This window comes from Carcharodon carcharias, chromosome 22, assembly GCF_017639515.1.
Source record: "Carcharodon carcharias isolate sCarCar2 chromosome 22, sCarCar2.pri, whole genome shotgun sequence".
NCBI lineage: Eukaryota > Metazoa > Chordata > Chondrichthyes > Lamniformes > Lamnidae > Carcharodon > Carcharodon carcharias.
In genome coordinates this window covers 46,627,322-46,654,913 of record NC_054488.1, presented here as the reverse complement: position 1 = coordinate 46,654,913, position 27,592 = coordinate 46,627,322, and the positions used below count along the sequence as shown (strand labels likewise).

General features: G+C 41.2%; 2 protein-coding genes across 3 annotated transcripts in view; one reads left to right on the top strand and one right to left on the bottom strand.

The window, feature by feature from the left end:
- Window positions 1-11,489, top strand: part of LOC121293642 — a 29,258-nt gene extending 17,769 nt beyond the window's left edge. The window contains exons 7-9 of the mRNA XM_041216806.1: window positions 1,246-1,402; window positions 6,085-6,258; window positions 9,429-11,489. Of these exons, the coding sequence (XP_041072740.1) occupies window positions 1,246-1,402; window positions 6,085-6,258; window positions 9,429-10,283 (1,186 nt within the window). The 3' untranslated portion in view covers window positions 10,284-11,489. The remainder of the gene's footprint in view (window positions 1-1,245; window positions 1,403-6,084; window positions 6,259-9,428) is intronic.
- Window positions 11,490-16,142: 4,653 nt separating this feature from the next.
- Window positions 16,143-27,313, bottom strand: LOC121293643. Of its 2 annotated transcripts, XM_041216807.1 has the most exons (4): window positions 26,664-27,313; window positions 24,172-24,334; window positions 22,045-22,215; window positions 16,143-18,025 (listed from the first exon to the last, which is right to left on the bottom strand). In XM_041216807.1, exons 1-4 carry the CDS (start codon window positions 26,714-26,716, stop codon window positions 17,255-17,257), a joined length of 1,158 nt encoding a protein of 385 aa, XP_041072741.1. In that variant the 5' UTR covers window positions 26,717-27,313; the 3' UTR covers window positions 16,143-17,254. The 2 variants fall into 2 exon arrangements, with proteins under 2 accessions (XP_041072741.1, XP_041072742.1); XM_041216808.1 differs by lacking the exon at window positions 22,045-22,215.
- Window positions 27,314-27,592: the final 279 nt, after the last annotated feature.

The window sequence follows — 27,592 nt, the reverse complement described above, 5'->3', positions numbered from 1 at the left end:
TTTTTCCCAACAGCAGTTAGCATCTAAGATATGAATGTCTGGTAGATGTCAGCTAAGTCTGTAGTGGATACCTGTCAGGAACCAGAGGCAAAGTGACTGACGGTGATGCAAAGCTTGAGCTCAAAGGCAGAGCATCATTTCTGACAAAAATAGAGTTCAGATTCCTCTTGACCTGAAGATATCATCCCTGAACTGCCAGCTTATCAAACCAGTCTGTCCAGATCATCTTACTGCCTTCATGGAACAAATGATAGCTTTGGACAGAAAATCGTAACTTGAGGGATGCCAGCGACATCTCTCATATATCTCCATTGGATTAGCACATGAGGTCCATTTCTCCAAACCAAAAAATAATTTCTCCAATATTCCTCATAACTGGCATGAGAAGTCAGCAAAAACTTCAGATCTGCAAGATCCAGGCAAAGTTTCACAAAGTTTTTGATACAATAACCACACTGTAAATAAGGGGTATGAGAGCACTAGGGTTATGTCATAGGACCAGTAACTTGGAGCCCTGGACTAATGTCCTAGAGACATGAGTTCCCACCATGACAATGGGGAACTCAAATTCAATTAATTAAGTAAATGAGGAATTAAAGTAAGAGCAAGTTTCAGTAATGGTGACCATGAAACACCTGGATTGTTCTAAAAATCCACTTGGTTTTAGGAAGGAAATCTGCTGACTTTACCCGGTCTGACCTACAAGTGACTCTAGACACAGTAATCTGATTGATTCTTAACTGACCTCTGAAGTGGCCTAGAAAGCCATACAATTGTAGTAAAGGGATGGAAAATAAATTCTGGCCTTGCCAGTATCCACAGCCAGCACATGAATTTTTAATAAAGTACAATGGTGTCCTCAGGGACAATGCACATGCCGCCACCTATGTCTATATAGTGACAGTGTTTTTTTTTAAGAGGTTGGGTTTGAGTGGTAAGTGTGGTGAATTGCATTGAAACCCAGGCCACATCCACCTGCCCTCATTTCAAGTGGTGGGGCAGATTTTGAATGGGTCATGCTGTGGACTGGCAAGTTTTAAAGAGGGTAGATTTGGTACAACCCTTTTGGAATGGTTTTGTGGTTGTGTCGGCTATATTGCCCCATTTTACTGTTTCCTGTATCCAAAACTGACCAAGTACGATCAAAAGTAAAAAGGTGGAAAAAGCAGCTCAACAACTTTCTACAAAATTGGCATGTTCCATTTTTGCCTGATAAACGACTTGTTTGATTTATTTTTGCACTAGAAAAAAAATGGTGGACTTGGTACGACATGAAAACCCTCGGCTCCAAAACTTTGTCAAGAGTGGATATCAGTTTTTGAACAAAGTTCGTTCGTTCATTGTAAACGCTGTGAAAAAGGGAAAGCTTACCCAAGATAGAGGAGGAGCCTACTTCAAAGAGGTATTGGTTTTAACTTGTTCATTAAAGATACATAAAATTTGGACAATGGATTATCCAGTTTTCCCTTTGACTAACAAGCATACTGTTGAATTTATAACATGCTTTTACTCATTTTGACATATTTTTAATTGATATATAATATCACAGTGCAGAAGGAGGCCATTTGGCCCACCAAGTCTGCACTGGATCTCTGAAAGAACATTCCCCCTCGTCCCACTCCCCTGCCTTATCCCCTTAACCTTGCACATTCTCTCTTTTCAGGTAGCAATCCAATTCTCTTTTGAATACCTCGATCAAATTTGCCTCCATCACCCTTTCGGGAAGTTTGTTCTAGACTCCAACCACCCTCTGGGTGAAAGAATTTCCCCTCACATCACGTTTACTCCTTTTACCAATTATTTTGAATCTGTGCCCTCTAGTTCTTGCTGCTCTCTTGAGTGAGAACAGTTTCTCACTATTTACCCTGTCCATACCCCTCAGGATCTTGAATACCTCCATCAAGTCTCCTCTCAGCCTTCTTTTCTCCAAGGATAACAGTCCCAACCTCTCCAATCCACCCTCATAGCTACAGTTCTTCATCCTGGGAATCATCCTCGTGAATCTCCTCTGTACTCTCTGCAATGCCTTCACATTGTTCCTCAAGTATGGTGCCCAGAACTGGACACAGTACTCCAGATGATGCCTAACGAGTGTCTTATACAAGATCAACATGACCTCCTTACTCTTGTACTCAATTCCCCATTAATAAAGCCTAAGATACTATATGCTTTATTAGCTGCTCTCTCAACATGCCCTGCCATCTTTAATGACATATGTACGTGTACACCAAGGTCCCTCTGTTCCTGTACCTCCTTTAGAGTCTCCCTTTATTTTTATACTGTCTCACCACATTTTTCCTGCCAAAACGAAACACTTGTCTGCATTGAACTTCATCTGCCACATGTCTGCCCAATCCACCAACATGTCTATGTCCTTTTGAAGTTCAAGACTATCCCCAACACAGGTGATAACATTTCCAATCTTCGTATCATCTGCAAATTTTGAAATGCCCTACACACCACAGCCTAGGCCGTTAATATATATCAGGAAGAACAAGCGTCCCAAAACTGACCCCTGGGGAACTCCACTACAAACCTTCCTCCAACCTGAAAAACAACCATTTATCACAACTCTGTTTGCTGTCACTCAGCCGATTTCTTATCCGAGTGACTATTTTCCCTTTTATTCCATAACCTAGAATTTTGTTCACAAGTCTGTTGTGTGGCACTGTATCAAATGCCTTTTGAAAATCCATATATACCACATCAACAGCGTTTCCTTTATTAGCCTTCTCTGTTACCTCCTCAGAAAACTCGAGGAAATTAGGTAAACATGATTTTCCCTTGATGAATCCATGCTGGCTTTCCTTAATTACCCTGCACTTGTCCACGTGACTATTGATTTTATCCTGTGTTGTAGTTTCCAGAAGTTTTCCTACCAGTGAAGTCAAACTGGCTGGCCAATAGTTACCAGTTTTATCCTTCCACCCCTTTTTGAACAAGGGTGTAACATTTGCAGTTCTCCAGTCCTCTGGCACCTCCCCTGTGTCTAAGGAAGGCTGGAAGATTATCACTAGTGCCTCTGCAATTTCCACTCTCACTTCCCTCAGTACCCTTGGATGCATCTCCTGGTACCTTATCTATTTTAAGTAGATAGCTTTTCCACCACCTCCTTCCTCCCAATTGTATGTTCTTCTAGTGTACCAGTTACCTCCTTTCTCACCTCGGCCAGGGTAGTATCTTCTTCCTCTGTAAAGACAGGTGTAAAGTACTCATTCAACACTTGCACTATTTCTCCAGCCTCCACATGCAAGCCTTCTTTTTAGTCTGGTTGCCACCATCCACCTGACTTTGTGGCACTAAGTGAGTGGGCAGATAGAGGCAGTGATCCGTTATGCCAGATCCCTGCTCCATATGTCCCACCATATGACATGCACTGTCTGTTGCACCCTCTTCTTATAAAGGCAAGAACCATGAGTGATGAATTCTCAGACCCTTCAGCCGAGGACAACATCTTTTCATCCTCCCATCTTGGTGACTCATGCACTGTGTTTCAATTCCATTTTGCTGAGAAGGATGACGATGTCATCACAAACCTGCAACTCTCTACTTCTCCAACTCAAAAACCCTCTGTAGCTTCATCTCACAGGATTCAAATGCTTTCCTTCTGTAGTGCTCAGAGGGATGGGAAGTTGATGTGAAGTCCAGCGGCAGCTTTAAGGAACCATAACGGTTCAAATTATTTTGGAAGCACAGCTGAAGGTTTGGCACTAAAGAACCTCTGCCAAATCTATAAAAGAGCCAATGGTCCCTGGATTCAATGTAGAATCTGCAGCAACAATTTACAGACCTGTGGGAGGGGATGTTTGCATAGAGCAATGCAGTTGTAAGGAGAGCAGCAGTAATGTCTGGGTCTGCCACTAGTTGCCAATCTCTCTTTACTGTTATGAGCTGCCATATCTTTGCAGAAAGCAAGAATTATCTTTCCCTTTGTCATGTGATGCAGTAAAACTCATGTCAGCAGGTAGCCCATAATAGGGTGATTAGAGGTACATGCATAAATAACTAAGATAAAAGCAAAATACTGTGGATGCTTGAAATCTGAAATAAAAGCAGAAAATGCTGGAAAAACTCAGCAGGTCTGGAAGCATCTGTGGAGAGAGAAACAGTTAACATTTTGATCCATATGGCTCTTCTTCAGAGCTAAAGAGAAAGTAGAAATGTGATGGATTTTATACTGTTTAAGAGGGGGTGGAGCAGGTGAAGCAAAATAGAAGGTCAGGGATAGGTTGAGAGTTAAGGAGAGATTGACAAAGTTGTCATGAACACAAGGCAAAAGGAGTTTTAATGGTAGTGTTAAAGACTAAAGAAGGGGCTGATAGTGGCATAAAGGTAAGATATAATAGCAGAACAAGGGTCAGGGCTCTGTGAAAGCAAAACATTAAAACGAGTGATAAATGCCCCTGTGTGATGGGGTGAGGCGTGGGGGAGAAGCTGGGGAAAAGGATAAAAAATAAATGAATAAATAAATGGAAAATAATGTTAGAAAAAGGGGTAAAGATGGAGGAGAGAGCTGATGGTCTAAAGTTGTTGAACTCAATGTTAAGCCCGGAAGGCTGTAAAGTGCCTAGTTGGAAGATGAGGTGCTGTTCCTCCAGTTTGCATTGGGCTTCACTGGAACATTGCAGCAGGTCAAGGACGGACATGTGGGCATGAGAGCAGGATGATGTGTGGAAATGACAAGTGACAGGAACGTCTGGGTCATGCTTACAAATTGAGCGAAGGTGTTCTGCAAAGTGGTCACCCCATTCTGCGATTAGTCTCTAACCCTTGCCCCCACACAGTGCCACCTGTCACTTGTTTTTCTGTTTTGCTGTCACAGAACACTGACCCTTGTTCTGCTATTAACACGTTGTGCTTTCTTACCTTTATGCCACTACCAGCACCTTCTTTAGTTTTTAACACTACCATTAAGATTTCCTTTGTCCTGTGACCATGATATATTTGACAATTTTCTCCTTAGCTCCCACCAATCCCTGACCTATTTTTTTTCACCTGCTTTACCCCCTCTTAAACAGTATAAAATCCATTGTATTTCTACTTCTCTTTAGCTCTGAAGAAGAGTCATACGTACTCGAAACATTAACTGTTTCTCTGTTCACAGATGCTGCTGGATCTGCTGAGTTTTTCCACCATTTTCTGTTATTATTGCATGCATTACTCAATTGGAATTCAGTGTGAAGATTTTAGCAAAGTCATTACTTGTTAAGACTGAGAGGAGAAACAGATGAAGGTTGGGGATGTGAAGGATTTCACATAGATACTAAACATGCAAGCAATTGAAGCAATTTTCCACATAGCCGGGTAGATGCCAGTGTTGTAGCTGTACTGGAACAGCTTGGCTAGGGGTGCAGCAAGTCCTGGAGCACAAGTCTTTAGCACTATTGCCGGAATATTGTCAGGACCCATAGCCTTTGCAGTATCCAGTGCCTTCAGCCGTTTCTTGATATCATATGGAGTGAATTGAATTGACTGAAGACTGGCATCAGTGGTGCTGGCAACCCTTGAAGAGGGATCAATGGTGAGATCTATAGGCTACATTTTTCAGACATGAATAATAGCAACTTGGGCATTGGATCAGGTATGGTGGGTGTGGTGGTGGGAGGAAGGGGCAGGAAAAAGAATAAGTGCTGGGAATTATTCATTCTTCTTCTTGAGTTCTCTGCCTGAAGGCATCTCCAAGCCACAGAGCCACTACTCCACCATGGAGACAGATCGCGATCCCGCTCCAACCAGAACAGGGATCAAGCCCTGTGTTGTTGGCACCATTCTGATGCACACCACAGTGTAACTTGCTTTCCATGTTTCGGAAAAACACAGATGTTTCTAATTCATACTCTCTGTTGGAGGGCAGGGTATCTTATCGAGGGTGACCAATCTGAAACTCTGCCATTTTCTTTTAACCCAGTAGTATAATCTGCTTGTTCTCTTTCCAGTGCTGAAAAACTTTCTGCATATTTCTCACATTTTCTGCTTTGATTTCACTCTAAGTCAACTAGTTTGATTTGAGTATCTATGTTTGAATAATGCCGTGTATTTTGATGATTAAAAAGTTTCTTCTTAAATTCTTTTTAAATTTTACAGATATTACACACAGTATTATTTTTTGGCGGCATTAATGATCCTATTATTGAACCCAAATTATTTTTTGGAGAAAAGGAAGAATTTGAACGATTATCTGCCAAGTATCCCGATGTCTTTCAGAAATACAACACTCACCTCCCAACACGTCCCCCTTACACAGTGCTACTTAATGCGGTAAGTTCAATCAGTTAATCCTGAGAAGTGCAGTGTGTTAAAGAACAGAAACAGGCCATTTAGTCAATTAAATCTGAGCCAATAGTCTAATATCCTGCTAATGTCCCACATCCGTTAATATGTCTATGCAAACATACAGCAGATCAGATTTTGTTCTGTTACAGCTGGAAGTGCAGTAGAATTTTATTTCAGCAGCCAATATTACAGTGCAGAGAACAAGCACCGTTTATTTGGTATAGCTTCATTAAAAATTCATGGTAAACTTCTGTCTTTATTAATGTCACCAATAGTGAACCCACCTTGCGGGTTGAGACTGGAGGAACTGCCAACAGCTGAAAAAGCCAAGGCAGTCAGTTTGTATAAGGATCACTGCAGTGTCTGAGGTTGATGCTTCTCCAGGACATGAAGCTCAAAGCATTAAAGACTCTTCAGTTGAGGTGTTATTGCCTGTAATGTAGTAAAGGAAGACCCGGTTTTCTGAGGAAAGAAGGTTAACAGATGGGATGATTATGGCCTCCTGGAAGGAGGGATGTCTTCACAATGAGCACTGCCTCCAACAACTGTCCCTCCAACCCCGCCCCCTCCCCTCAAATTCCCCAAGAACTACTCCAGGGTTCCCAAGGCATCTGGAGGCAGTCAAACCTTGAAACAGATAACAGCTCTGAGCATATTTTTTTCAGTGAAACTCACTGCTTCCTGTATTTTTCCCTGTTTTTACAATCTCAAGCATTTCAAACACAAGCTTTGTGTCACCTAATCTCTACTTCTTAACTTGCCTTCTCTTTTACTCTTTTCAGCCTTGGTGGAATTTTTCACTGTGGGTCTTGGTCCTCCAGCTTGAATTCTTTCAATCTTGAATGACTTATTGAATTAACGTTGCACTTATTTGTACTAGAGGATGCACAATGATTGGTAACAATCTTCATTATCTTCCAATTGCCAAAGATTTTTGTTTTATTCATTCATGGGATGTGGGCACCGCTGGCTAGGCCAGCATTTATTGCCCATCCCTAATTACCCTTGAGGAGGTGGTGGTGAGCCGTCTTCTCGAACCGCTGCAGTCCTTGTGGTGTAGGTACACCCACAGTGCTGGTAGGGAGGGAGCTCCAGGATTTTGACCCAGCAACGGTGAAAGAAGGGCGATATAGTTCAAAGTTAGGATGGTGTGCGTATTAGCTTGCCATCGGTTGATAGATATCACAGGATTAATGATCCTTTTATGTGTTGGCAGGTGGTTCTGCTTTTCTACCTTTTGTGCTGCACGATAAACTAGAGTTCCAAGTGCGATAGAAAATCTTGCAGGCCTTGAAGAACAGTGTAACCAACAGAGTTTGACCTGGGTAACAGTTCATCAAACCAGATCACTGACACAAAAATATAAAGAACTCTGAGGTGGTCTAGAGATTAATGTTTGGAAGAACGTTAGAGATTAGTGAATGTTTTGAATCTTCTATAGGAGCCAAAATGATTTTGATTTTTGCAATGTTTCCTGCATTTGTCGATGCTGATTTTCCTGAGCCCTTTCTGACTGGGAGATAAACCGGTGCATCTGGTTTATCCACATCTGGAGTCCTCTGGCCGCTGTCCAGCCCTGGGCTCATCTCTACATCCTGCTGGGTTTTCTGAATGGCTCAGGCGCAGGCCTGCACCCTCTGTGCCCCCTAGGGCCAGTTGGGACAAACATTTATGAGCAGCCTTAGGCTCCTGAGGCCTGATTGTACTTAGACTTCTGGAAGGGTAAGAAATACGCAGGCCGACTTTCAGATCTTCAGTTGGCTCTGAGTGGCAGTGGAACCCTGAGTTGGTGGGGGTTTGAGGGCAGACTGTAGCACCCCCATTTTTTTGGTATCCCTCCTCTTGGATGTTCAGGAGACATTTTCACAGGAACAGCTGAGACTGGGAAACCCCCTCATACCTCATTGTTGTTGCTCCTTCCAGCCTGCACCTTCTGTAGACCGAGGCCAGACTTTGTTCTTGCAGCAAAGCCCCAGGAATCTCAGAGTGGTCTTGAAGGACTGGTGACCGAGGGGACCCATGTCTCACCTCCTTGCAATGCTGAGAATGCTCACTTCCCAGGGCAAAAGGGCCAAGAAAGTTGCTCCTATTGTATTCAGAGCAATCACAATACCACATCCACCCACCACTCCACAGACTGCTTCTCTAATCAGGAGGCTGCAGATCTTGAAGTAGAATTTTGAAAACTGCTTTTTCTCAGCCTTGCGCTGGCTCAGCAGGTTGGGGTATGAACGTGGTGCCATGCAGTAGCTGTAGATGGGCCTAGAACCTCTTTCTATGCTTTTAATCTCAGTTCTGTAGCTGAACAATTAAATACACGTTACTACAGAGATGGGTGGAAGCTGAGAGGGAGAGTTGCCCTGAGTTGCTTCTATGCCCCATCCAGCAGCAATTTCAGAACAATGTAGGCAGAGGCTGGGGGGCTGATTGCTTTCACTTATCCCCCTGACTAGAGATGGTGCACAGAAACTCAAACAGGGCGAAGGGGAAAACTGCCAGATAAACAATTAAATAAAATCAGCTTTTTTCTTCAGCTATAAAGGAGGACTGTTTTCCTCACTGTCTCTCAGAAATAAAGGCAAACGCTGGGGAACAGAATCCCTTCAAGAAGCTGAGAATGAATGAAACGGTCTAACAATATTGAAAACACTGGTTGGTCAAGACACCAGCCAGCATCTGAAGGGAAATAGGGGCTAATATCATGGGTGAAAGCCTGTCGTCAGTACACGTTTGTGCCAGCTTGCCTCACTGGTAGCACTCGCACCTCTGAATCAGATTATGGATTCAAATTGCACTTGAATGTTTGAGCAATATTCCAGGCTGCCACGTCAATGCAAAGCCTGCATTGTCAGACGTGTAGTCATTCAAATGAGACGTTAAACTGTCTATTTGATGATCAGGTAAATGTCAAAGATCTCATGCCGCTTTTGGAGGAACATCTGTTGCCATTCTCCAGATATCATGACTAACCTTCATCCCTCACTCAACACCAGCCAAACAGATGAATGAAGTGTTTGTCTCACTCTTGTTTGTAGAACTTTGGCTTATGCAAATTACCTTCTATGTTTGCTTACACAGCATGATGTGTTTTCATTGAAAGGGTGCTATACAAATGCAAGTAATTTCTTTTTGATTAATACATGTTTGTTTTACAGGTTGTTGAAATCATGGGAACAAGAAATACCGATGAAGTTTTGGAGTGCCTGTTGAATCTGAGTGAACAAATGGTTCTGGAACCTACTAATGCTGAAAGCAGCAAATGTGGAAACGTCTTTGTTTCAACAGTCATCAGCTACTGCCATTTTTACAATCTTCATATCACAAATGAGAAAACAGACGATTATTTTGGTGCTTCAGTGTCATGTAAAGGAAGGCAGCAAACAGAAATTATGATCGATATATTGTGCTATCAAACATGGCACAAGGCCATTAGCCTAGCAGTATGTGTTGGCAACTGGTATAAAAATCAAACTCTTTGGTTCCCTCCTAATGTGCACTCCATAGCTCACAAAATAGTTTACAAAGAAGGAAGCCCTTCTGAACCAGGCATCACATCAAACAATCAGGATGAGCACACTGTAGCTGGGTCAGGAGGTGGCCAGAAGACCAGTGGTCTGGAAAATAGTACAACTCTTAGGCAACATGCATGCTTAGCACCAAGACAACCTTGTGAGAGATGCATCACCATGTTCCCAAACCTAATGTATCATCCAAGTCCAGAGTACCATGAGCATCCATATTGGGAATATGGGAACTGTGCTGAGTGTGAATCGTTAAGCCAGCTTCTGTATGGAAACCCACAAATTGCAATGAGGCTCGGGGTTTCTGTACAAGCAACAATTCTGCAATTTCAAACCGAACAAATTGTTCTACCCGAAGGTCTGATTTATAGAAAACTGAGAAGGCTTACAGAAAATCTCAGATCTGTAGGGTTTAATATGGGTGATAAATTATTATTTTATGATCCATCTGACATAGTCAGTACTGCACTGGAGAGATATCAACACTGAAAGCACATTTTCAAATTGGCTTGCTTTTGTAATTTAATGAATTTTTGTACAATTGCTTATGGTAGAGAAATTGGCCTTTTAAATTTTAAATACAGGAACCCCCCTCCTGCAGAAAGCAATACTGGGTGCTGAGGCACCCCTTGCACCCAGCATTGCTCAGAAGCAAATGGCAGGAAAAATTTTGTATAGCCTATTTCCCTCATTTGCATGGGATCATACTATGCCTGTCCTCAAAAATATCCTAAAGAGCAGCAAAAGGAGTGAGGACTGGTATTTTGGCTCCCCCTCTCAAAATTAGGGTCTTTTTGCATTGAATTGGCAGGTAAATTTTAAGCCCAGCTTTCTAGAATTTCAGGTTTCTTATTGCTCAAACAAAACTAAAATGTTTGGTGGCAGCTTAACAATGAAATGCTTAAAATATGGGTGTGAATATCTGCTAGCTTCCAAATTGAATTCCAAATCTCCATTCCTTCATTGAGCTTTCCATCCATTAGCTCAACTCTAGCAGAGCTTTGCATAGTTTAATTTTCGAAGAGCGCTTAATTTTAAATAATCCATTTTTTTTTAAGTAGAGTTTCACTGTTTGTAATTAATTTTAACACCATCACAGTGATAGATTGGCAGTCAACCACAACTAACAGATATTGGGTTGATTTTGCTGGTAGGTTACCAGGAAATTATTGTCTGCCTTGCAGACTGTTGCTGGGGAAGATGAGGAACTACAAAGGAGTAGTGTTGTTAACAAGGAGGAACTAGGGGAAGATAACTAGATCCAAGCTTAGAATAACTAATTGGAAGGTGGTTATTAGAGAACAATGTGCTTAAGGAGTTAAGTCATGTCTGAAGCAAACCACGCTGTGTGGAAATTGATGATTTTTGAACCTCTGAGACCATGAAACTGCCATGCCAAGAAGGACAATATAAGGACTATGATAAGGGACACTGGTCACTGATAATACATCTTCTGTGCCATTTGCAGTGCACCTTCCTTTCATATGTGACTTTTACAGTCTAGCTGCTACAAGTATCACTGGGTCTTCATTCCTATTTAATAGGACCCCTATCAAAATAGAGATACACCTTCAGCACCTCTTTATCCTTTTGTCTGTGACATCTTTTGGTTATATCCACCTATCACTGGTCCTCTATCCAGCTCTACACCACCACCTCCCCCCTTAAACCAGCTTATATTTCACCTCTTTTCTATTTTTACTTAGTTCTGTTGAAGGGTCATTCAGACACGAAACGTTAACTGTGTTCCTCTCCACTGATGCTGCCAGACCTGCTGAGTTTTTGCAGGTATTTTTGTTTTTGCTTCTGATATAATAATTGGGTTTATCAATATCCTTGCTTTTGGACAGTTCCTTGTCCCCACCTGGTAACTGCTCATAATGACATGACTGAATTCAGGAGTTCATTCTTGGGCTGAACTTTCCCGGCCACCACACCCCACTCCTCGGGTAGGGGGATTGGAGGCAAATGGGGCTGGAAAACAGCAGGGGGCTGCTCTCTGACACATTCATGCTGCTGGGAAATGTCCCCAAGACAGGGCAGGAATCCAGATGGGCTGTGGGCTGAATGGCAGCAGGCAGATTAGTTAAATACTTAAGCCCCCCAATTAAGGGCCATTTAGAGTGTTCACAGGCATTTTGCCAGGGAGGCTCCATGCCTGAAGTAAGGAGCTACCAACAACAAAGACCACACTCATGGTCCAAAAGCTGCTGCTGGAGGGATTTCTCCCCTGTTCTGGGTGGCCAGCCTGCTTGGCCCCTCTGATTTTTTCTTAAAATTTACGCCTCTGAGGATGCCTCCATGTTGAGGCACCCTCAGGTTCTCAGGCCTGCCTCAGCAATGCCCACCTCCCAGTGGGGCTGCTAAAGCTGTAGAGCTGCCAGCCCTGCAATTTGACCCACAGCATTGGGAGCCTGCCTGCCACACCAGATGTGTGCTCATCACCACCTTCGGAAGGGCAATTAAGGATGGGCAGCAAATACTAGCTTTACCAGTGATGCTCGCATCCCATGAAAGAATAAAAATATCCTTAACTGGGCGGCGAGTGCCAAGGCAGCCGATTATGAGGCTGCCTCCTTGGCCTGGCTCCTGGCAAGTGGGACTCTTGAGACGTCCATTTAGTTCTGACATCGGGGTCCCGAAGCCTGTGGGAAATTCCAGCCCCAGGAAACAATGTGTTAGCACATTCCTGAACAATGACCCTTGAACAAGTCATTGGCTTGGATTATGTCCTTTGACAAAATGTAAGGTGAGACTGTAAGGTGGATGAATACTCTGGACTTTTTACCTTTAAGAAAAGCAGAGAGAAACTTGGAGAAGCCTTGCTCAGGAGATGAAACAAACTAAGTAAAATCCATAGTAAACATCTATGGTAGGACTAGGGGCAAAACAGACTTTTCTCTTTGCATTTTTTATTCATTTTAAAATTTGCTTCCAGTTAGAAAAGTACCCTTGTTCCAATTTAATCTTAGTTTGATTCTAGTGCTGGTGTAGTTTGAAATCAAAATTAATAAATTTAAAAAGATCATCAAGGAACCAACTAGGAACAGGTTATTTTAGTGTAGCGCTGTGGCTAGGGGGAGATTGTGGCATGGTGGTAGTGCTACTCCATTACATAATCCAAAAGCCCCAGGCCCTGGGGACGTGGGTTCAAATCCTCCCAGAGTATAGATGGTGGAATTTAAATTCAATTACTAAATCTGGAATGAAGCTATTGTCATAGAAATCCATTTGGTTCACTAATACCCTTTAGGGAAAGAAATTGGCCATCCTGTCTGGTCTACATGTATCGCCAGATCTACAACAATGTGGTTGACTCATAACTGCCCTCTAAAATTTTTGTGCAAGCCATTTAGTTCAAGGGCAGTTAGGATGGGCAACAAATGCTGGCCTTTCCAGTGATGCCTGCATCCCATCAAAGAATTTTTTAAAATTAGTAATGAAATTAATAATTAGTAAGTAATCTTACAGGAAAGCATCCCTGGGAAAGAGTGATCATAATATTGTACAGTTCTATATTAAGTTGATGGTGATGTGGTTAAGTATTAACTAGGGTCTTAGCTTTCAACAAAGCCAATTACAAAGGCATGAGGTGCAAGTTGGCTAATGTTGATTGAGAAATTAGGGTGAAAGACAAGCGATGGCAAATATTTAAATAAACAATTCAAAAATATACATTCCCTTGAGGAATAAAAATTCCAGTGGAAAAGTGGTACAACCATGGCTAACTAGAGAAGTTAAGGATATAATTAGATGTAAAGGCTTACAATGTTAGCAAAAAGAATAGTAAGCCTGAGTATTGTGAGGATTTAAAAATGAAGTAAAGGATAACTTAGAAATTTATAAAGAGGAAAATAGAAAGTGAGTGAAACTAGCAAGAACTAAAGAAACAAACTTATGAGCATGCAAAAAGGAAGAAATTAGCTGATGTAGATGCGGGTCCTTTTTGGGATCCCTCAAGAATTTTGCCTTGGCCCTCTCATGTTCCTCATCTACACACTCTTCTTTGCTGACATGGCAACCATATGCCTGCTTGTGACACCCAGCTTTGCCTAGTTGAGAGGCTAACAAGCTGGCAGAATGGATGTGCAATTAGCAAATGAGCTTCAGTATTAATAAGTGTGAGAGTGGTGCATTTTGATAGGACAGATAAGGATAAGGAGTATACCCTGCTTCTTGGAAAGTAAGGCCAGAATTTGCCCAGTCACATGGAGACTTGTAGACTTGGAAATTTAGAATGCAGCGCATCATATCAACTTCCTGATGTATTCCTGCCTCCAGGTGAATGTCTGGGATGGGCTCTGTGCGGAGTCAGCCATTGGTCTGCCCTCGGGTGGTGAGCAGGCTGGCAATGAAGACATAATAGGCCTTGATTCATGGTCATTTTCATAGGCGAATCTCATGATTTAACATCGTCTCCCTGCTGTGCCAGGAGCATGGCAATGCATTGTCGGCTCTTTCAAGGTGAGAGATCTGAGCTGGGTAACAGTTGACACTTTTTCATTGTTTGGGACAATAATTCCCAATGTTTATGTATCCCCTAAACAGAAGGCATTTCATTGCAACCACTTCAAGGAGACAAGCGTCTCTGCTCATGTTGTACCTGCTGCAATAGCAGCCCCTACCTTCCTACTGAAGGTGCCTCCGTTGCACCACTGCCACTTCAGCTACTGGTCCCTCAGCAGTGCCCACACTGTGAAGGTGGTCAGTGGCCATATTCACTGGCTGTGCTAAATGCATCTCTCGACCCTGGAACCTGGCCACCATACCTAATTGGATGGGTCTTCTCAGTTGGTAGCCTCCAGGGTGATCATGTCTGATGTACTGCCTATGGACTTGACCCCACTGTTGGGACTGCAACCCACCCAGGAAGATGTCAGCCTAAGAATCCCAAATGGAGTAGAGGAGATTCACAAATTATTAAGAACAGCAGTACAGATGCGTAAAGCCATGTGGAGTGCAGACAAAGCACTGGGATTCTAGTGGAAGAGAATTCAAATGCAGATAAGTTATTTTACATTTGCTGGAACCTTGGTTAGACCGCACTTAGAGTACTGTATATGGTTATACTCTCCATATTACATAGCAATGTAGAGTCACTGGAGAAAGTACAAAAAGATTTACAAGAATGAGACCAAAAAAAGGGGTAAAACTACCAGGAAAGATTGGATAAGCTGAAGTTCTTTTCTCTAGAAAGAGAAGGCTGAGGAGTGACCTGATGAAAGTTTTTAATATTATGAAGGAGTTTGACAGGGTCAATGTGGGGAAGATGTTGCCACTTGTGGTTAGTCCACAACCAAGGGCCATAAATATAAGCTAGTCATCAATAAATCAAGTGAGAAATTCAAGAGAAACTTCTTTACACAGAGTGGTTAGAATGGGGGACTTAGTCCCGCATGGAATAGTTGAGGTGAAGGATGTAGAGAATTATACTAACAGGTATAATCACCGTCGGATTGCATCTCTGCCCCTAATTTTTTTTAACACAGCACTGGAACTCCGCATTTCTCATGCAGACTTCCAAACCAGGCCTCTTCAGAAATGCAGAGTATACCTGTTTGCGGAACCCTTCCTTATAGTGCAGGTTTGTTGGGAGATGCCAAGCCACACCCCCTTTTTATGGCACCAGCTGTCACATTTTGGCAAGTCTTCATTCACTAATACATGGACTGCAGCGGTTCAAAAAGGCAGCACAAGGACAATTAGGGATGGGCAATAAATGCTGGCCTAGCCAGCAATGCCCACGTCCTTTGAATCAAAAAGAAAAGGTTCGAAGGGCTGAATGGCCTACTGCTGCTTCTAGTTCTTATGTTCTTAAATACTTGTGATGCCACCAATTACCAGAAAAATAGTAATTACTACATTAAAAATATTGCAACTAAATGTTAAATCACCGTACCAATCTTCTGCTCCATTAGTGCTCTGCCTGAAGACAGCTCCTTGGTTCATTGTCTGTTAATGCTTTATCCTGAGCAATTTTTCATAGCAGTTTTTGTCAGTGGTGGTTTGCCATTGCCTTCTGCTCTCAGAGGCAGGCTGAGGAGGAAAGACACATGTCTATCTCAGCTGGAATGGGAATTGAACCCACACTTTTGGTATTATTCTGAACAATGTACTAGCCAACTGAGCTAACCAACCCCCATAACAACTTGAAATACATAAAATCGTTGACATATGTATTTATCAATAAGATTTTCTTACAATTTCTCATCACTTTCCCTGGAAATATCACTTTAAGAAATTGATGATTGTGTGAATCGCAGTTTCAGAGGGAAATTATACAAAAATATTGTCATCACGTCAATACTGCATTTTCATGTTTATTCAAATAAAGACACTAAAAAAGAATTTCCTTTGCATAATTTTATTGACTTCAAGTTTGATGAAGTAATAGTGTATTCAATTCAATTTTGTTTTTTTCTCTGTCAAACAAGTTTCCAGCATTCAGTGTTGCCAAACACCTACAAACAGTTCATGGTTAGATCTTTCAAAGAATCAGTTTCTTGTTTAATTCCAACCCATCAAGCACTGTCAACACAGACAAAAACATTATTTACGCAAACTTGTCTTGTGTAATAAATACTCCGGCAAACAGAAAATCTTATAATCTCTCTTAAATGCTGGTAGATCAAGTCAAACTCTGCTGAATGCAAAAGAATGTGATGACGCCACAGGACACATCAGAGCATAAAACTGAAATGATTTCATTCCATAAAATTTAGCAGGCAAGTGGGAAAAGACCCTATATTGCTGTAATAGATCTTAAAACACATTTATCACATCATGAAATTTCCTGCAAAGTTGTTTAATTCCAACCTTTGTTCCTGTATCATATTTAGAGGAAGTGACATTAATATAGCATAAACTTTACTTAAAAAGGTAAAAAGAGCCCTATTCGTGCGTTGTATACCACATCACAGTCCCAGGCTAGGAATTTACTTCTAAGTACTTGTTTTTTGTCTGCAGTTATAAAAATATATTTAACCTGTGTTCATAAATGTTACTATCATTTTAAATTTATTTTTGATTGATTACTGACATGCCTGGCCGCAGGATTTGTATTGCATGCCTGGCAGGCACATGATGCAGAGCAAATGAAGGAAACAGACTATAGGACTTCTTTCTTGTCATTTGATATCAGCATCAGGAGTTGTTCAAAATTGAAAGGGCCAGTTTCTCTATCACAATTGATTGAATCACAGAAACCAGTCCATTTGAATATGTTGCACTTTTAAAATATTCATTTTCATTAGACTGCTCCATTCCCAGTGTGAATAATCATCCACAGGAAGCACAAACTGGGAAATTGTGAGTGTATGTTGCCCAGAATTTTCTGTCCCTTAAATTGTATCTTACAGCCCAAAGTGTAAGACTCTACAACTGTATACATGCAACTGGATTATTACTGACCAGGAATGTGACATACTGATTGATATAAAATGCCTTCAGTGCAATAATCTCTATACAGATGGATCATAAAATTCCAAATGACGTCCTCCATTAAATCCTAATAATTTGAGATTTTCTTCAAGTCTTTCATGTTTTAAATTAATCAGCCCAGATCTATTGGTTGGTTCAGTTAAAAAATTTGTGTATTCAAGTCTCTCAGCAATTGGTTGGTTAGCGCACAGAAGTTGGCTTAGAGATTCACACTCAGCACAGTTGCCAAATTCATAATACAGATGTTTGTGGCTGACAGGAATTGGATCATAATTCACATCTGTGAGCATATCATACCATATCCCATAAAGTTCTCTGTGAATTAAGCTAATTCGTTGCTTAAGAGGAGGTCTGCTTCTTTCAAGGGAGCTGGACATCTGGACCCTTGATGGGCGATCATACCGACTGCCTGGAGTACTGCCCACACCAGGAGGGTTTATCTTAAAAGCCATGGATTGCACTTTAGGAGGAAACCTAAAAGCTTGTTTGTTAAACCAGTTGCCAACACACACTGCCAGGCTAATGTCCCTGTGCCATGTTTGACAGCACAATATATCAATCATAATTTCTTTCTGCTGCCTTCCTTTACATGACAGTGAAGCACCAAAATAATTGTTTGTCTTCTCTCTGACAATAACATTGTAAAAGTAGCAGGAGCTGATGACTGTTGATACAAAGGCATTTCCACATTTGCTGCTGTTATCATCAGTAAAGTCCACGGCCATTTGATCATTCAGATCCATTAGACATTCCAAAACTTCATTAACATTTGTTCCCATGATTTCAACAACCTGTAAAACAAACATGTACCAATCATTAAAGAAAGAAACAAACTTGCATTTGTATATCACCTTTCAAGGCCTTAGGGCAATCTGAAGCACTTCAAAGTCAATGAATTGCTTTTGAAACACAGTCACTGCCATGTACAAAAACACTACATCTGCAGACAGCAACGTCCAACAGGAGTGAGATAAACAACAGGAAGAAATTTAATCCCTCCCCCCACATCAGGTAAGAGAGAGCCATTTGAGAGGGGGGAGGGTTGGAGGGAGTAGTGGCAGTCTAACTGTCAAAATATGCACACCAATCCACCCCAAACCTGCGTATTTCTGTTTTTTCTGCTTTAACTGCAGCAGGTTGGAGGGGGCTGAGTAACCCACTCTGGGGCGAGGTGGCTCCAAGTTTTGTAATGTTTAAATAAGGCTGCATTCCCCAGATTCTGGGAACTATTTAAATTTAACAACTGTGAGATGGGTTTCCCAGCCATGTCAGAGGCCAGACCTGTACCAGGGCTGCTGTCCCCTCACCCCTCCCTCAGGACAAGAAATAAGGGTGATCCCAGGACTGGACACTTGTTGTACTGCACCTATTGACCACCTGGGCCAAAGAATATCCTTAATACTCCTCTCCTGCATTGTACATTGGGACTTATATTACCACACAGAAAATTTAAAAGTTTCATTAATCTTAGCCAGGATCTATAATGCTCCACTAAGCAATAATCTCCAAACCACCTCAGAATTATTTTTGTATTTGTGCCCATTGATAAACTTTTACATTGGTCAAAGTGTTGTTTACACTCTTCTTCAAGGCTTACAATATTTTCTCTCATACTTGAAACTGTGGTTTACTGTCCAGCACACACGGGAGAGAAGCAGAAGCTGCTGCCAACATGTTAAAGGGTTATCGTTCTTGTGATATTTGTCAACTGATTGCTAATATGCAGTAAATGGAAGCTAATGAGTGAAGAAAGACTGGTACATTACCAATCATTGTGTAGACCCTGTCACAGGCAATTTAAGATTTCGTTCAACATCCTACTTATTATTGAAAGAATTCTAGCTGGAGGGACACATTGTAAAGTTTCATCAAGGCTCAAAAGAATGAAAGAGAAGGCAAGGCAATTTGGGAAGTAGAGGTTAGGTGATGTGTTTGAAATACCTGAGATTGTAAGAGGATGGGAAAACCATGGTAAGTGGTGAATTCCACAAATTGAAGGTCCTGAGAAAGAATGAGTTGTGATAGGAAAACAATGATGATGTATTGATTTGATCACAGTGAGAATTTGCTGAGGAGGAAGAGCATCCAAGACAACAGCTTAAAAGAAACAAGAATGTTCAGGGACTATCAATAAAATCGCACAAGGCAAGAAAGCTTGAATTGGAGAGACTGGAAAACAGCAGTGAAGAGAGGTCTTCTATCAAGCTTTTCCCAATGAACACCAAGTCTAACACCAAGTCTTTTGTAAAAATCGAATCCTGTCATTACGGGTCTCTCTTAGGCAACAAACCCAACTCAGTCAGTAGCTGGCATGTTGTTTTCCTCCATAACTATAAGGCTCCCATTATAGAGATGGTTGTGAAACTCCTTTGCCAAGGTATTCACCCATCCTACTGAAGACCATTGCACAGATGTTCCATTAGTGACAAAGCAACTCCCTGAAAACAAATCTGGCAAACATTTTTGCTGTTTGAGAATGCCACATCTCCCCTGGGTGTCAACTATATGTCCTTTATTGATTCTCCAACAGTTACAGCTGGCTCTGAGGGAGCTGGTCAATGATTTAGGACATTGGAACAGGAGTAGACAATTCAACCCTCGAGCCTCTGCTGCCATTCAATGAGATCAATCCGTATCTGAGCTCCATTTACCCGCCCTGCCTCGACATCCCTTAATACCTACGCCTAGCATAAAAATATTGATCTTAGGTTTAAAATTATTAAATGAGTTAGCACCTACTGCTTTTTATGAGAGATATTTCCACTTCTACTATCCTTTTCATGAAGCAGTGCTACCTAACTTCTTTCAAGAAAGGTCTGGCTTTGATTAAGCTTATGCCCCCTTGTCCTAGATTCCCCCATCAGTGGAAAAAGTTACTCTCTACCTATCCTTTCAATTCCTTCCAAAATCCTAAAAATCATTTAACTTTCTATATTCAAGGGAATACAAGCCTAGTTTATGTAGTCTCTCCTCATGATTTAACCCTCTGAACCCTGCTGCCATTCTGGTGAATCAGTACTGCACTCGCTCCAAGGTCAAAATATTCCAAGCTGCAGTGCCCAGAGCTGTATATGGTGCTCTGATAAAAGGAAAATACTGCGGATGCTGGAAATCTGAAACAAAAGCAAAAATTGCTGGAAACACTCAACAGGTCTGACAGCATCTGCGGAGAGGAAGACAGAGTTAACGTTTCGAGTCCGTATGACTCTTCATCAGAACTCTTCATCAGAGGTTCTGATGAAGAGTCATATGGACTCGAAATGTTAAGTCTGTCTTTCTCTCTACAAATGCTGTCATACCTGCTGAGTTTTTCCAGCAAATTTTGTTTTTGTTATGGTACTCTGGGGCTTTGTACAGGTGTAGCAAAATACTCCCGTGTATTCTGGCACATTTCAATAGCCTTTTTGGATTATATTTTTGTACCTGACTACTACATTTTAGAGAACTGTGCACATGAACCCTGAAAATCTCTTTGGACCTCCAGCGTTCCTAGCTTTTCACCATTTAAATACTGCTCAGATCTATCCTTATTTGGCCCAAAATGAACACACGAAGGGTTATTCACAGGAGTCTTAGGGGAATTGTCTTTGGCAGTTGGCCATTTTCCCTTTCATAAGAAGGTATTGAGTAAAGACAGTGTGTCTGTCATCATATGAGACGCAATTCAGCCTTCTTAAGATATTCCTTCACATGGGTGAGAACAGGTGCTGGTAATGAAAAATCTATCATCTAAGCTTTCCAAGACATTCTCATATATTCAGCAGCTAAAAAAAAAATGAATATTTTCAGAGTGGGAAGAGAGTATGGATTGTACTGTGGTACATCCTGTAGATTGTTGGTAAGTAGCAGATGTTCAATATAGTGAGGGCAAATGTGACTAAAGCTGAATAAGTTGCTCAGAACTGTTACCTGTTCCAAAGTTTGACTGCCTCCAGATACCTTGGCAACTCTGCTAATTCTGGCTTTGAGTAGTTCTTGGGGAATTTGAAAGGAAGGGGAGGGGTTAGAGGGGCAGTTGCTGGACGTGGTACCCAATGTGGAGACCCCCAGCCTTCCAGAAGGCCATTATCATTCCATCTGTGAACCATCTTTCCTCAGAAATCCAGGTCTTCCAGCTGTAACAAAATCTGATCTGCTGTATGTTTGCATAGGAACATTAAAGGATGTGAGAAATGAGCAGATATCAGATTAATTGACTAAATGGAGGGCAGTGGTTCAAGAAGGCAGCTCACCATCATTATAGACAATAGCACCTCAACTGAAGAGTCTTTAATGCTTTGAGCTTCATGTCTTGGAGAAGCATCAACCTCAGACACCGCAGTGATCCTCATACAAACTGACTGCCTTGGCTTTTTCAGCTGTTGCAGTAGCACTAGACCATTCCTCCAGTCTCAACCTGCAAGGTGGATTCATTATTGGGGATATTAATAATGCCAGAAGCTTACCATGATTTTTTAAATGAAGCTATACCGAATAAAATGGGACTTGTTCTCTGCACTGTAACATTGGCTGCTGAAATAAAATCTTGCTGCACTTCCAGCTGTAACAGAACAAAATCTGACCTGCTGTACATTTGCATAGGAACATTAAAGGATGGGAGAAATGAGCAGATATCAGACCATTGGCTCAGGTTTAATTGACTAAATGGAGTACAGCGGTTCAAGAATGCAGCTCATCACCACCTTGTCAAGGGCAATTAGGGATAGGCAATAAATGCTGGCCTAGCCAGTGAAGTCCACTTCCCTTGAATGAATAAAAAAAAATGCTGTTTAACATATTGCGCCTCTCAGGATGAACTGACTGAACTTACCGCTTTAAGTAGCACTGTGTAAGGGGGACGCGTTGGGAGGTGGGTGTTGTATTTCTGAAAGACGTCGGGATACTTGGCAGATAATAAGTGAAATTCACCATATTCCAAAATTTCTTCCGGTTTAATAATAGGACTGTTAATGCTGCCACAAAATAATATTGTATGCAACATCTGCAAAATTTAAAAATTAGGTATTAAAATCAAACTAGTTGAATTAGAGTTAAATAAAAGCAGAAAGTGTGAGAAATATGCAGCTGGTATACCAATATCTGAAAAAAAAAACAGGTTAGACTATTGAGTCAAACAGTAGGATAGGTTCCCCACCCACAATAAGGAACATCACCTTTCACACCAGATGGGAGCAAAACCCCAAATCACAGAATTGTTAGCGTGCAGAAGGAGGCCATTCAGCCCATTGTGTGTGCATCGGCTCTCCTATTGAGCATTATGACTCAGTGCCATTCTCCTGCTTTTTCCCTGTGACCCTGCACATTGGTTCTACTTAAAAAATCATCTAATGCCACTTGAATGCCTTGATTGAACCTGCCTCCACCACAGTTCTAGGCAGTGCATTCTAGACTCAAACCACTTGCTGTGTGAAAAAGTTTTTTCTCACATCGCATTTGCTTCTTTTGCAAATCACTTTAAATCTGTGCCCTCTTGTTCTCAATCTTTTTACGAGTGATAAGCTTCTCCCTATCTACTCTGTCCAGCTTCCTCATGATCTTGAACACCTCTATCAAATCTCTTAGCCTTCTCCTCTCCAAGGAGAACAGTCTCAACTTCTGCAATCTATCCTCATAACTTAAGTTTCTCATCCCTGGAACTATTTTTGCAAACCTCTTCTGCACTCTCTCCAATGCATTCAGATCCTTTCCTAAGTGTGGCGCCCAGAACTGTACACAATACTCCAGCTGAGGTCTAATCAGTGTCTTATACAAGTTCAGCGTAACATCCTTGCTCTTGTACTCTATGCCCCTATTAATAAAGCCCAGGATACTATGTGCTTTATTAACTGCTCTCTCCACCTGTCCTGCCACCTTTAATAACATGCACATATACTCCCAGGTCCCTCTGCTCCTGCACACCCTTTAGATTGTACCCCTTATTTTATATTGTCTCTCCATGTTCTTCCTACCAAAATCAATTATCTCACACTTTTCTGCATTGAACTTCATCTGCCACCTATCTTCCCATTCCACCAACTTGTCTATGTCCTTTTGAAGTTCAACAATGTCCTCCTCACAGTTTATAATGTTTCCAAGTTTTACATCATCCGCAGACTTTGAATAAGTCCCCTGCACACCAAGACCCAGATCATTAATATATATCAGGAAAACCAAGGGTCCCAATGCCGACCCCTGGGGAACTTCACTATAAACCTTCCTCCAGCCTGAAAAATATCCATTAGCCATTACTCACTATTCCCTAGTACTGAGCCAATTTTGTAACCACATTGGTACTGTCCCATATATTCCATGAGCTATAACTTTTCTCAAAGGTCTGTTGTGTGGCACTCTATCGAATTCCTTTTGGAAGTCCATGTACACCACATCAACAGCATTACCCTCATCGACCCTCTCTGCTACCTCTTCAAAACACGATTTTCCCTTAAGAAATCCATGCTGGTTCTTCCTAATTAACCCTCATTTTTCCATGTGACAATTAATTCTATCCCGAATAATTGTTTCTGGAAGTTTCCCCACCACCGACATTAAACTCACTAGTCTGTAAGGCTTATCCTTACAACCTTTTTTGAACAAGGGAACCCAGAGAATGGGTCAGCAGGCGCAGCTCGGGTGGAACAGAATGCTGCTGACTGGAGGGGGAAGAGGTATTGTCCTTGGCTAAAGTGCGTGCGGATTCAGCTCTCATTGTGCTTGTGTTTTAAGAAGAGAGCAGTGACATATAGTGTGCCAAAAACTCATGGTTTGAGAAACATTATGGTGCAAAAGTGAGTGGGGATCTGGTGTAAAGAATCTGCTTGTTCTCATAGTGCTACAAAATCAGTTGAGTGGTGGCAGAAACCCCAACCTGTATATTAATTAAAATATTTCAGAAGAGGGAAGAGTGGATAATCCACTTTCAAATTTTATGTATCTTTAATGAACAAGTTAAAAACAGTACCTCTTTAAAGTAGGCTCTTCCTCTATCACGGGTAAGCTTTCCCTCTCGCACGGATTTTACAATGAATGACCGAGCAGTCCTCAAAAACTGATTTCCGCTTTTGACAAAGTTTTGCACCTGTGGCACTTCATGTTGTACAAAATCCGCCATCTTCTTTCTTGCACTAGAAACAAATTAAACAGACGTTTGAACCGGTAAAAATGGAACATGCTTACTTTGAAGGAAGTTTTTGCATGATGATGAAATGTGATAATGTGATGAAAATTACATCAAATTTCACTTAATGTACAGCAAAAAAGTAGGCCATTCAGCCCAAATGGTCCACATCAATCTTTATGCTCCTCACAAGCCTCCACCCACCCCTCGAGATAGACGGGGGAAAATGGTAAGAAGTTAAAATTAATCATGCTTTGTCTGAATGAAAACATTCATAACAAGATAGACAAATTAATAGCACAAATGGAGATGGGATTGATCTAATGGTCATTACAGAGAGGTGATCACATGTTCACAAAGGTTGGGGACTAACTATTCCAGGGATATTCAAAAAGACAGAAAAATGGAAAAGGCAGGCCAGGGAGCTGGCTCTGCTAATAAAGGGCAACATAATGACAATTGTGAGGAAGGGCCTTGGTTCATAAGATCAGAAAGTAGAACCAGTATGGATGGAAATAAGAAATATCAAGGGTCAGAAAATGGTGGAAATATTTATAGGCCTCAACCAATGGCTTTACTGTTGAAAAGAATATTAATTAAGAATCAGATTTTTCTATTCATTCATGGGATGTGAGTGCCGCTGGCAAGACCAGCATTTAATGCCCATCCCTAATTGCCCTTGAGAAGATGGTAATGTGCTGCCTTCTTGAATTGCTGTGGTGCATCTGGCATAGGTACACCCAAAGTGCCGTAAGGAAGAGAGTTGCAGTATTTTGACCCAGTGACAGTGAAGGAACAGGGATACAGTTCCAAATCAGGAAAGTGTCTGAACTTGCATATCATTATACACAGTATTAGATGGTTGGGTGTAAGTTACACAGTGAGAATTAGGGGCTGGTGGTGAGTTATACAGGGAAGTAAATGAATGGGAGTAAGTTATATCAAGTATTAGAAAGTTGGAAGTGATGTATACAGAGTAATAAGGAGATGGCAGTAGGTTATAGAGGAAATAATATGGCAATTTTAGTAATTATCCATAACAAAGCCCATGAGAGTTAGGGCTCAGATCATTTCAAATTCAGGGCTGTATCCTCTTCCATTTACACTCCAACAGTAGGGCTGTAAGGTATATAATACCCAATTTTAGGACACTTTTCACTGTGGAATAGTCAATCAAAATAGAATATCTACCAGAAATCTGCTTCATTCAACAACTCCACTAGACTAACCAGAGACACTAGGCTGCTAAACATGAACCTCTAGAATGCGCAACTGATAGCAAGTAAGAACTTTAAAATGTTTTTGTAAAGCATTTCCAGATGCAGCAATATAATTTTTGTGAAGAGCTCCAAACTGTGAGAGATTTAAAAATCCATTAATAAGCTGTATAAACCAACCGTCTACCTATTATTGGTTTATGTTTTGGGGTAAAAAAATAGAAATTCATGTTTTTTATTCTAAATCCCTTGATTTTTAGAATTTGTACTTGATTTTTGAGATGGTGCGGTTGGCATGTTTGTTATATTCAAAGCTGAGACTGAGAGTTTGTTCGACTCCAAGAGAATCAAGGAATATGAAACTGGGGCAGGAAAGTGGAGTTGAGGTGAGGGTCAGCCAGAATCTTTAAAAATGCTGGTGTTGGCTAGAGGAACCATATGACCTAATCCTGTTTCTTATGTTTTAATGTTTCAAGAAGTTACATTCTTCCTCATATGTAAATATGTCACTACAAATTACTAACAGGAAAAACATGGATTCTTAGTAAGGATTAGCTTCAATTGAAAGAATGGAATTGATTGCATGCAGAATTCATTGATTGTGGCCTAATCCATACAGAAGGATCATCTAATTCAAGATATATAATCATATCATATTCAACATCTTCCTGTGTGTTATCCTCTATCAGGTGGCTGGAGAATACAGGTTTCACCTAATAGCAAAGTAGAATTAAAATTCTAATATTAAGTGATTTCTGCATCTCGGTATTACAATAAAACCTTAGTATTATCCAACTATACCAACATATCAATTACAAATTGATTCCTGTTAGATGCCTGTTAGTGTTGAATCTAAAGAAGGGCATGTTGACCTGTAGATCTGAAAATAATAAAAAATATCTCGTTCTGTTGAACTATAAATACAAATCCAATCAGGATCAATGGATTCCTCTCGATAACTGTATCTCAGTACCACAAGCAATCCACAGTATCCCATTCCCTTACCTTGATCAGCAATAAAATTCAACCCAAAATATAAATGTGATAGCATTCCATATTGTTTTTACAATTTACTTCCTTATCTATTTGCTCGCTAAGTTACTACATATTTCCACATACCTATGATCAAGTACCCGGCTTCGAAGCAGTATTTCAGTGTCTGTTCGTCTCATTCTGCATAGTTCCGTGCAAAGAAGGGCGAGTCTACGACCAGAGTGAAGACCGGGCTCACTGTCAGACTTTACTAAAGAGGAACGTCAGTCCAGCTGGAGCTAGGGGTTTTCTGATTCTATAATAATTAGTAGAAATCCGAGTGTCCCAATGCTAGATCACATCCAGTAATAAAGAAGCAACCTGTACTAATTTTAGGCGGGTCAAACAAATGCTGGTCTGACGCAAAAAAAAGGGGAAAACGAAACTTATTGTTGACTTCCTGCTAGGAAAGTGCATTTGATTGGTCAAAGCAGAGTTCGGGAATGGAGGTCAACGTTCAATTTGATAATCCTATGAAGCATGTTTGCCGATTTGGTGGAGCTGGTGTGACAACATAGTTATGGTAGAAGCGAATACAAGATCTACACACATAATTCTCAAAACACTGGTGACAGGTTACATCAGGTCGTTGTCACCAACCGATTGGTATCAGAGGTTCAACCAACCTGCTACAAATACGGTCCTAAGAGATGAATATAAACAAAAAACTGCGGATGCTGGAAATCCAAAACAGAAACAGAAATACCTGGAAAAACTCAGCTGGTCTGGCAGTATCGGCGGAGAAGAGCACAGTTGACGTTTCGAGTCCTCATGACCTCATGAAGTGTCGAAACGTCAACTGTGCTCTTCTCCGCCGATACTGCCAGATCAGCTGAGTTTTTTCAGGTATTTCTGTTTCTGTTTTCGTTCTAACAGAGGAATGATGGTATTCGGTACGAAATCCTACCCAAAACCGAAGGCAGATACTCATTTTTTGGCATTGAGTTTAACCACACACACAGCTGGCAATTTATAGAAAATATTGATAACCAGCAGAATTTGAATTTCATGAAACA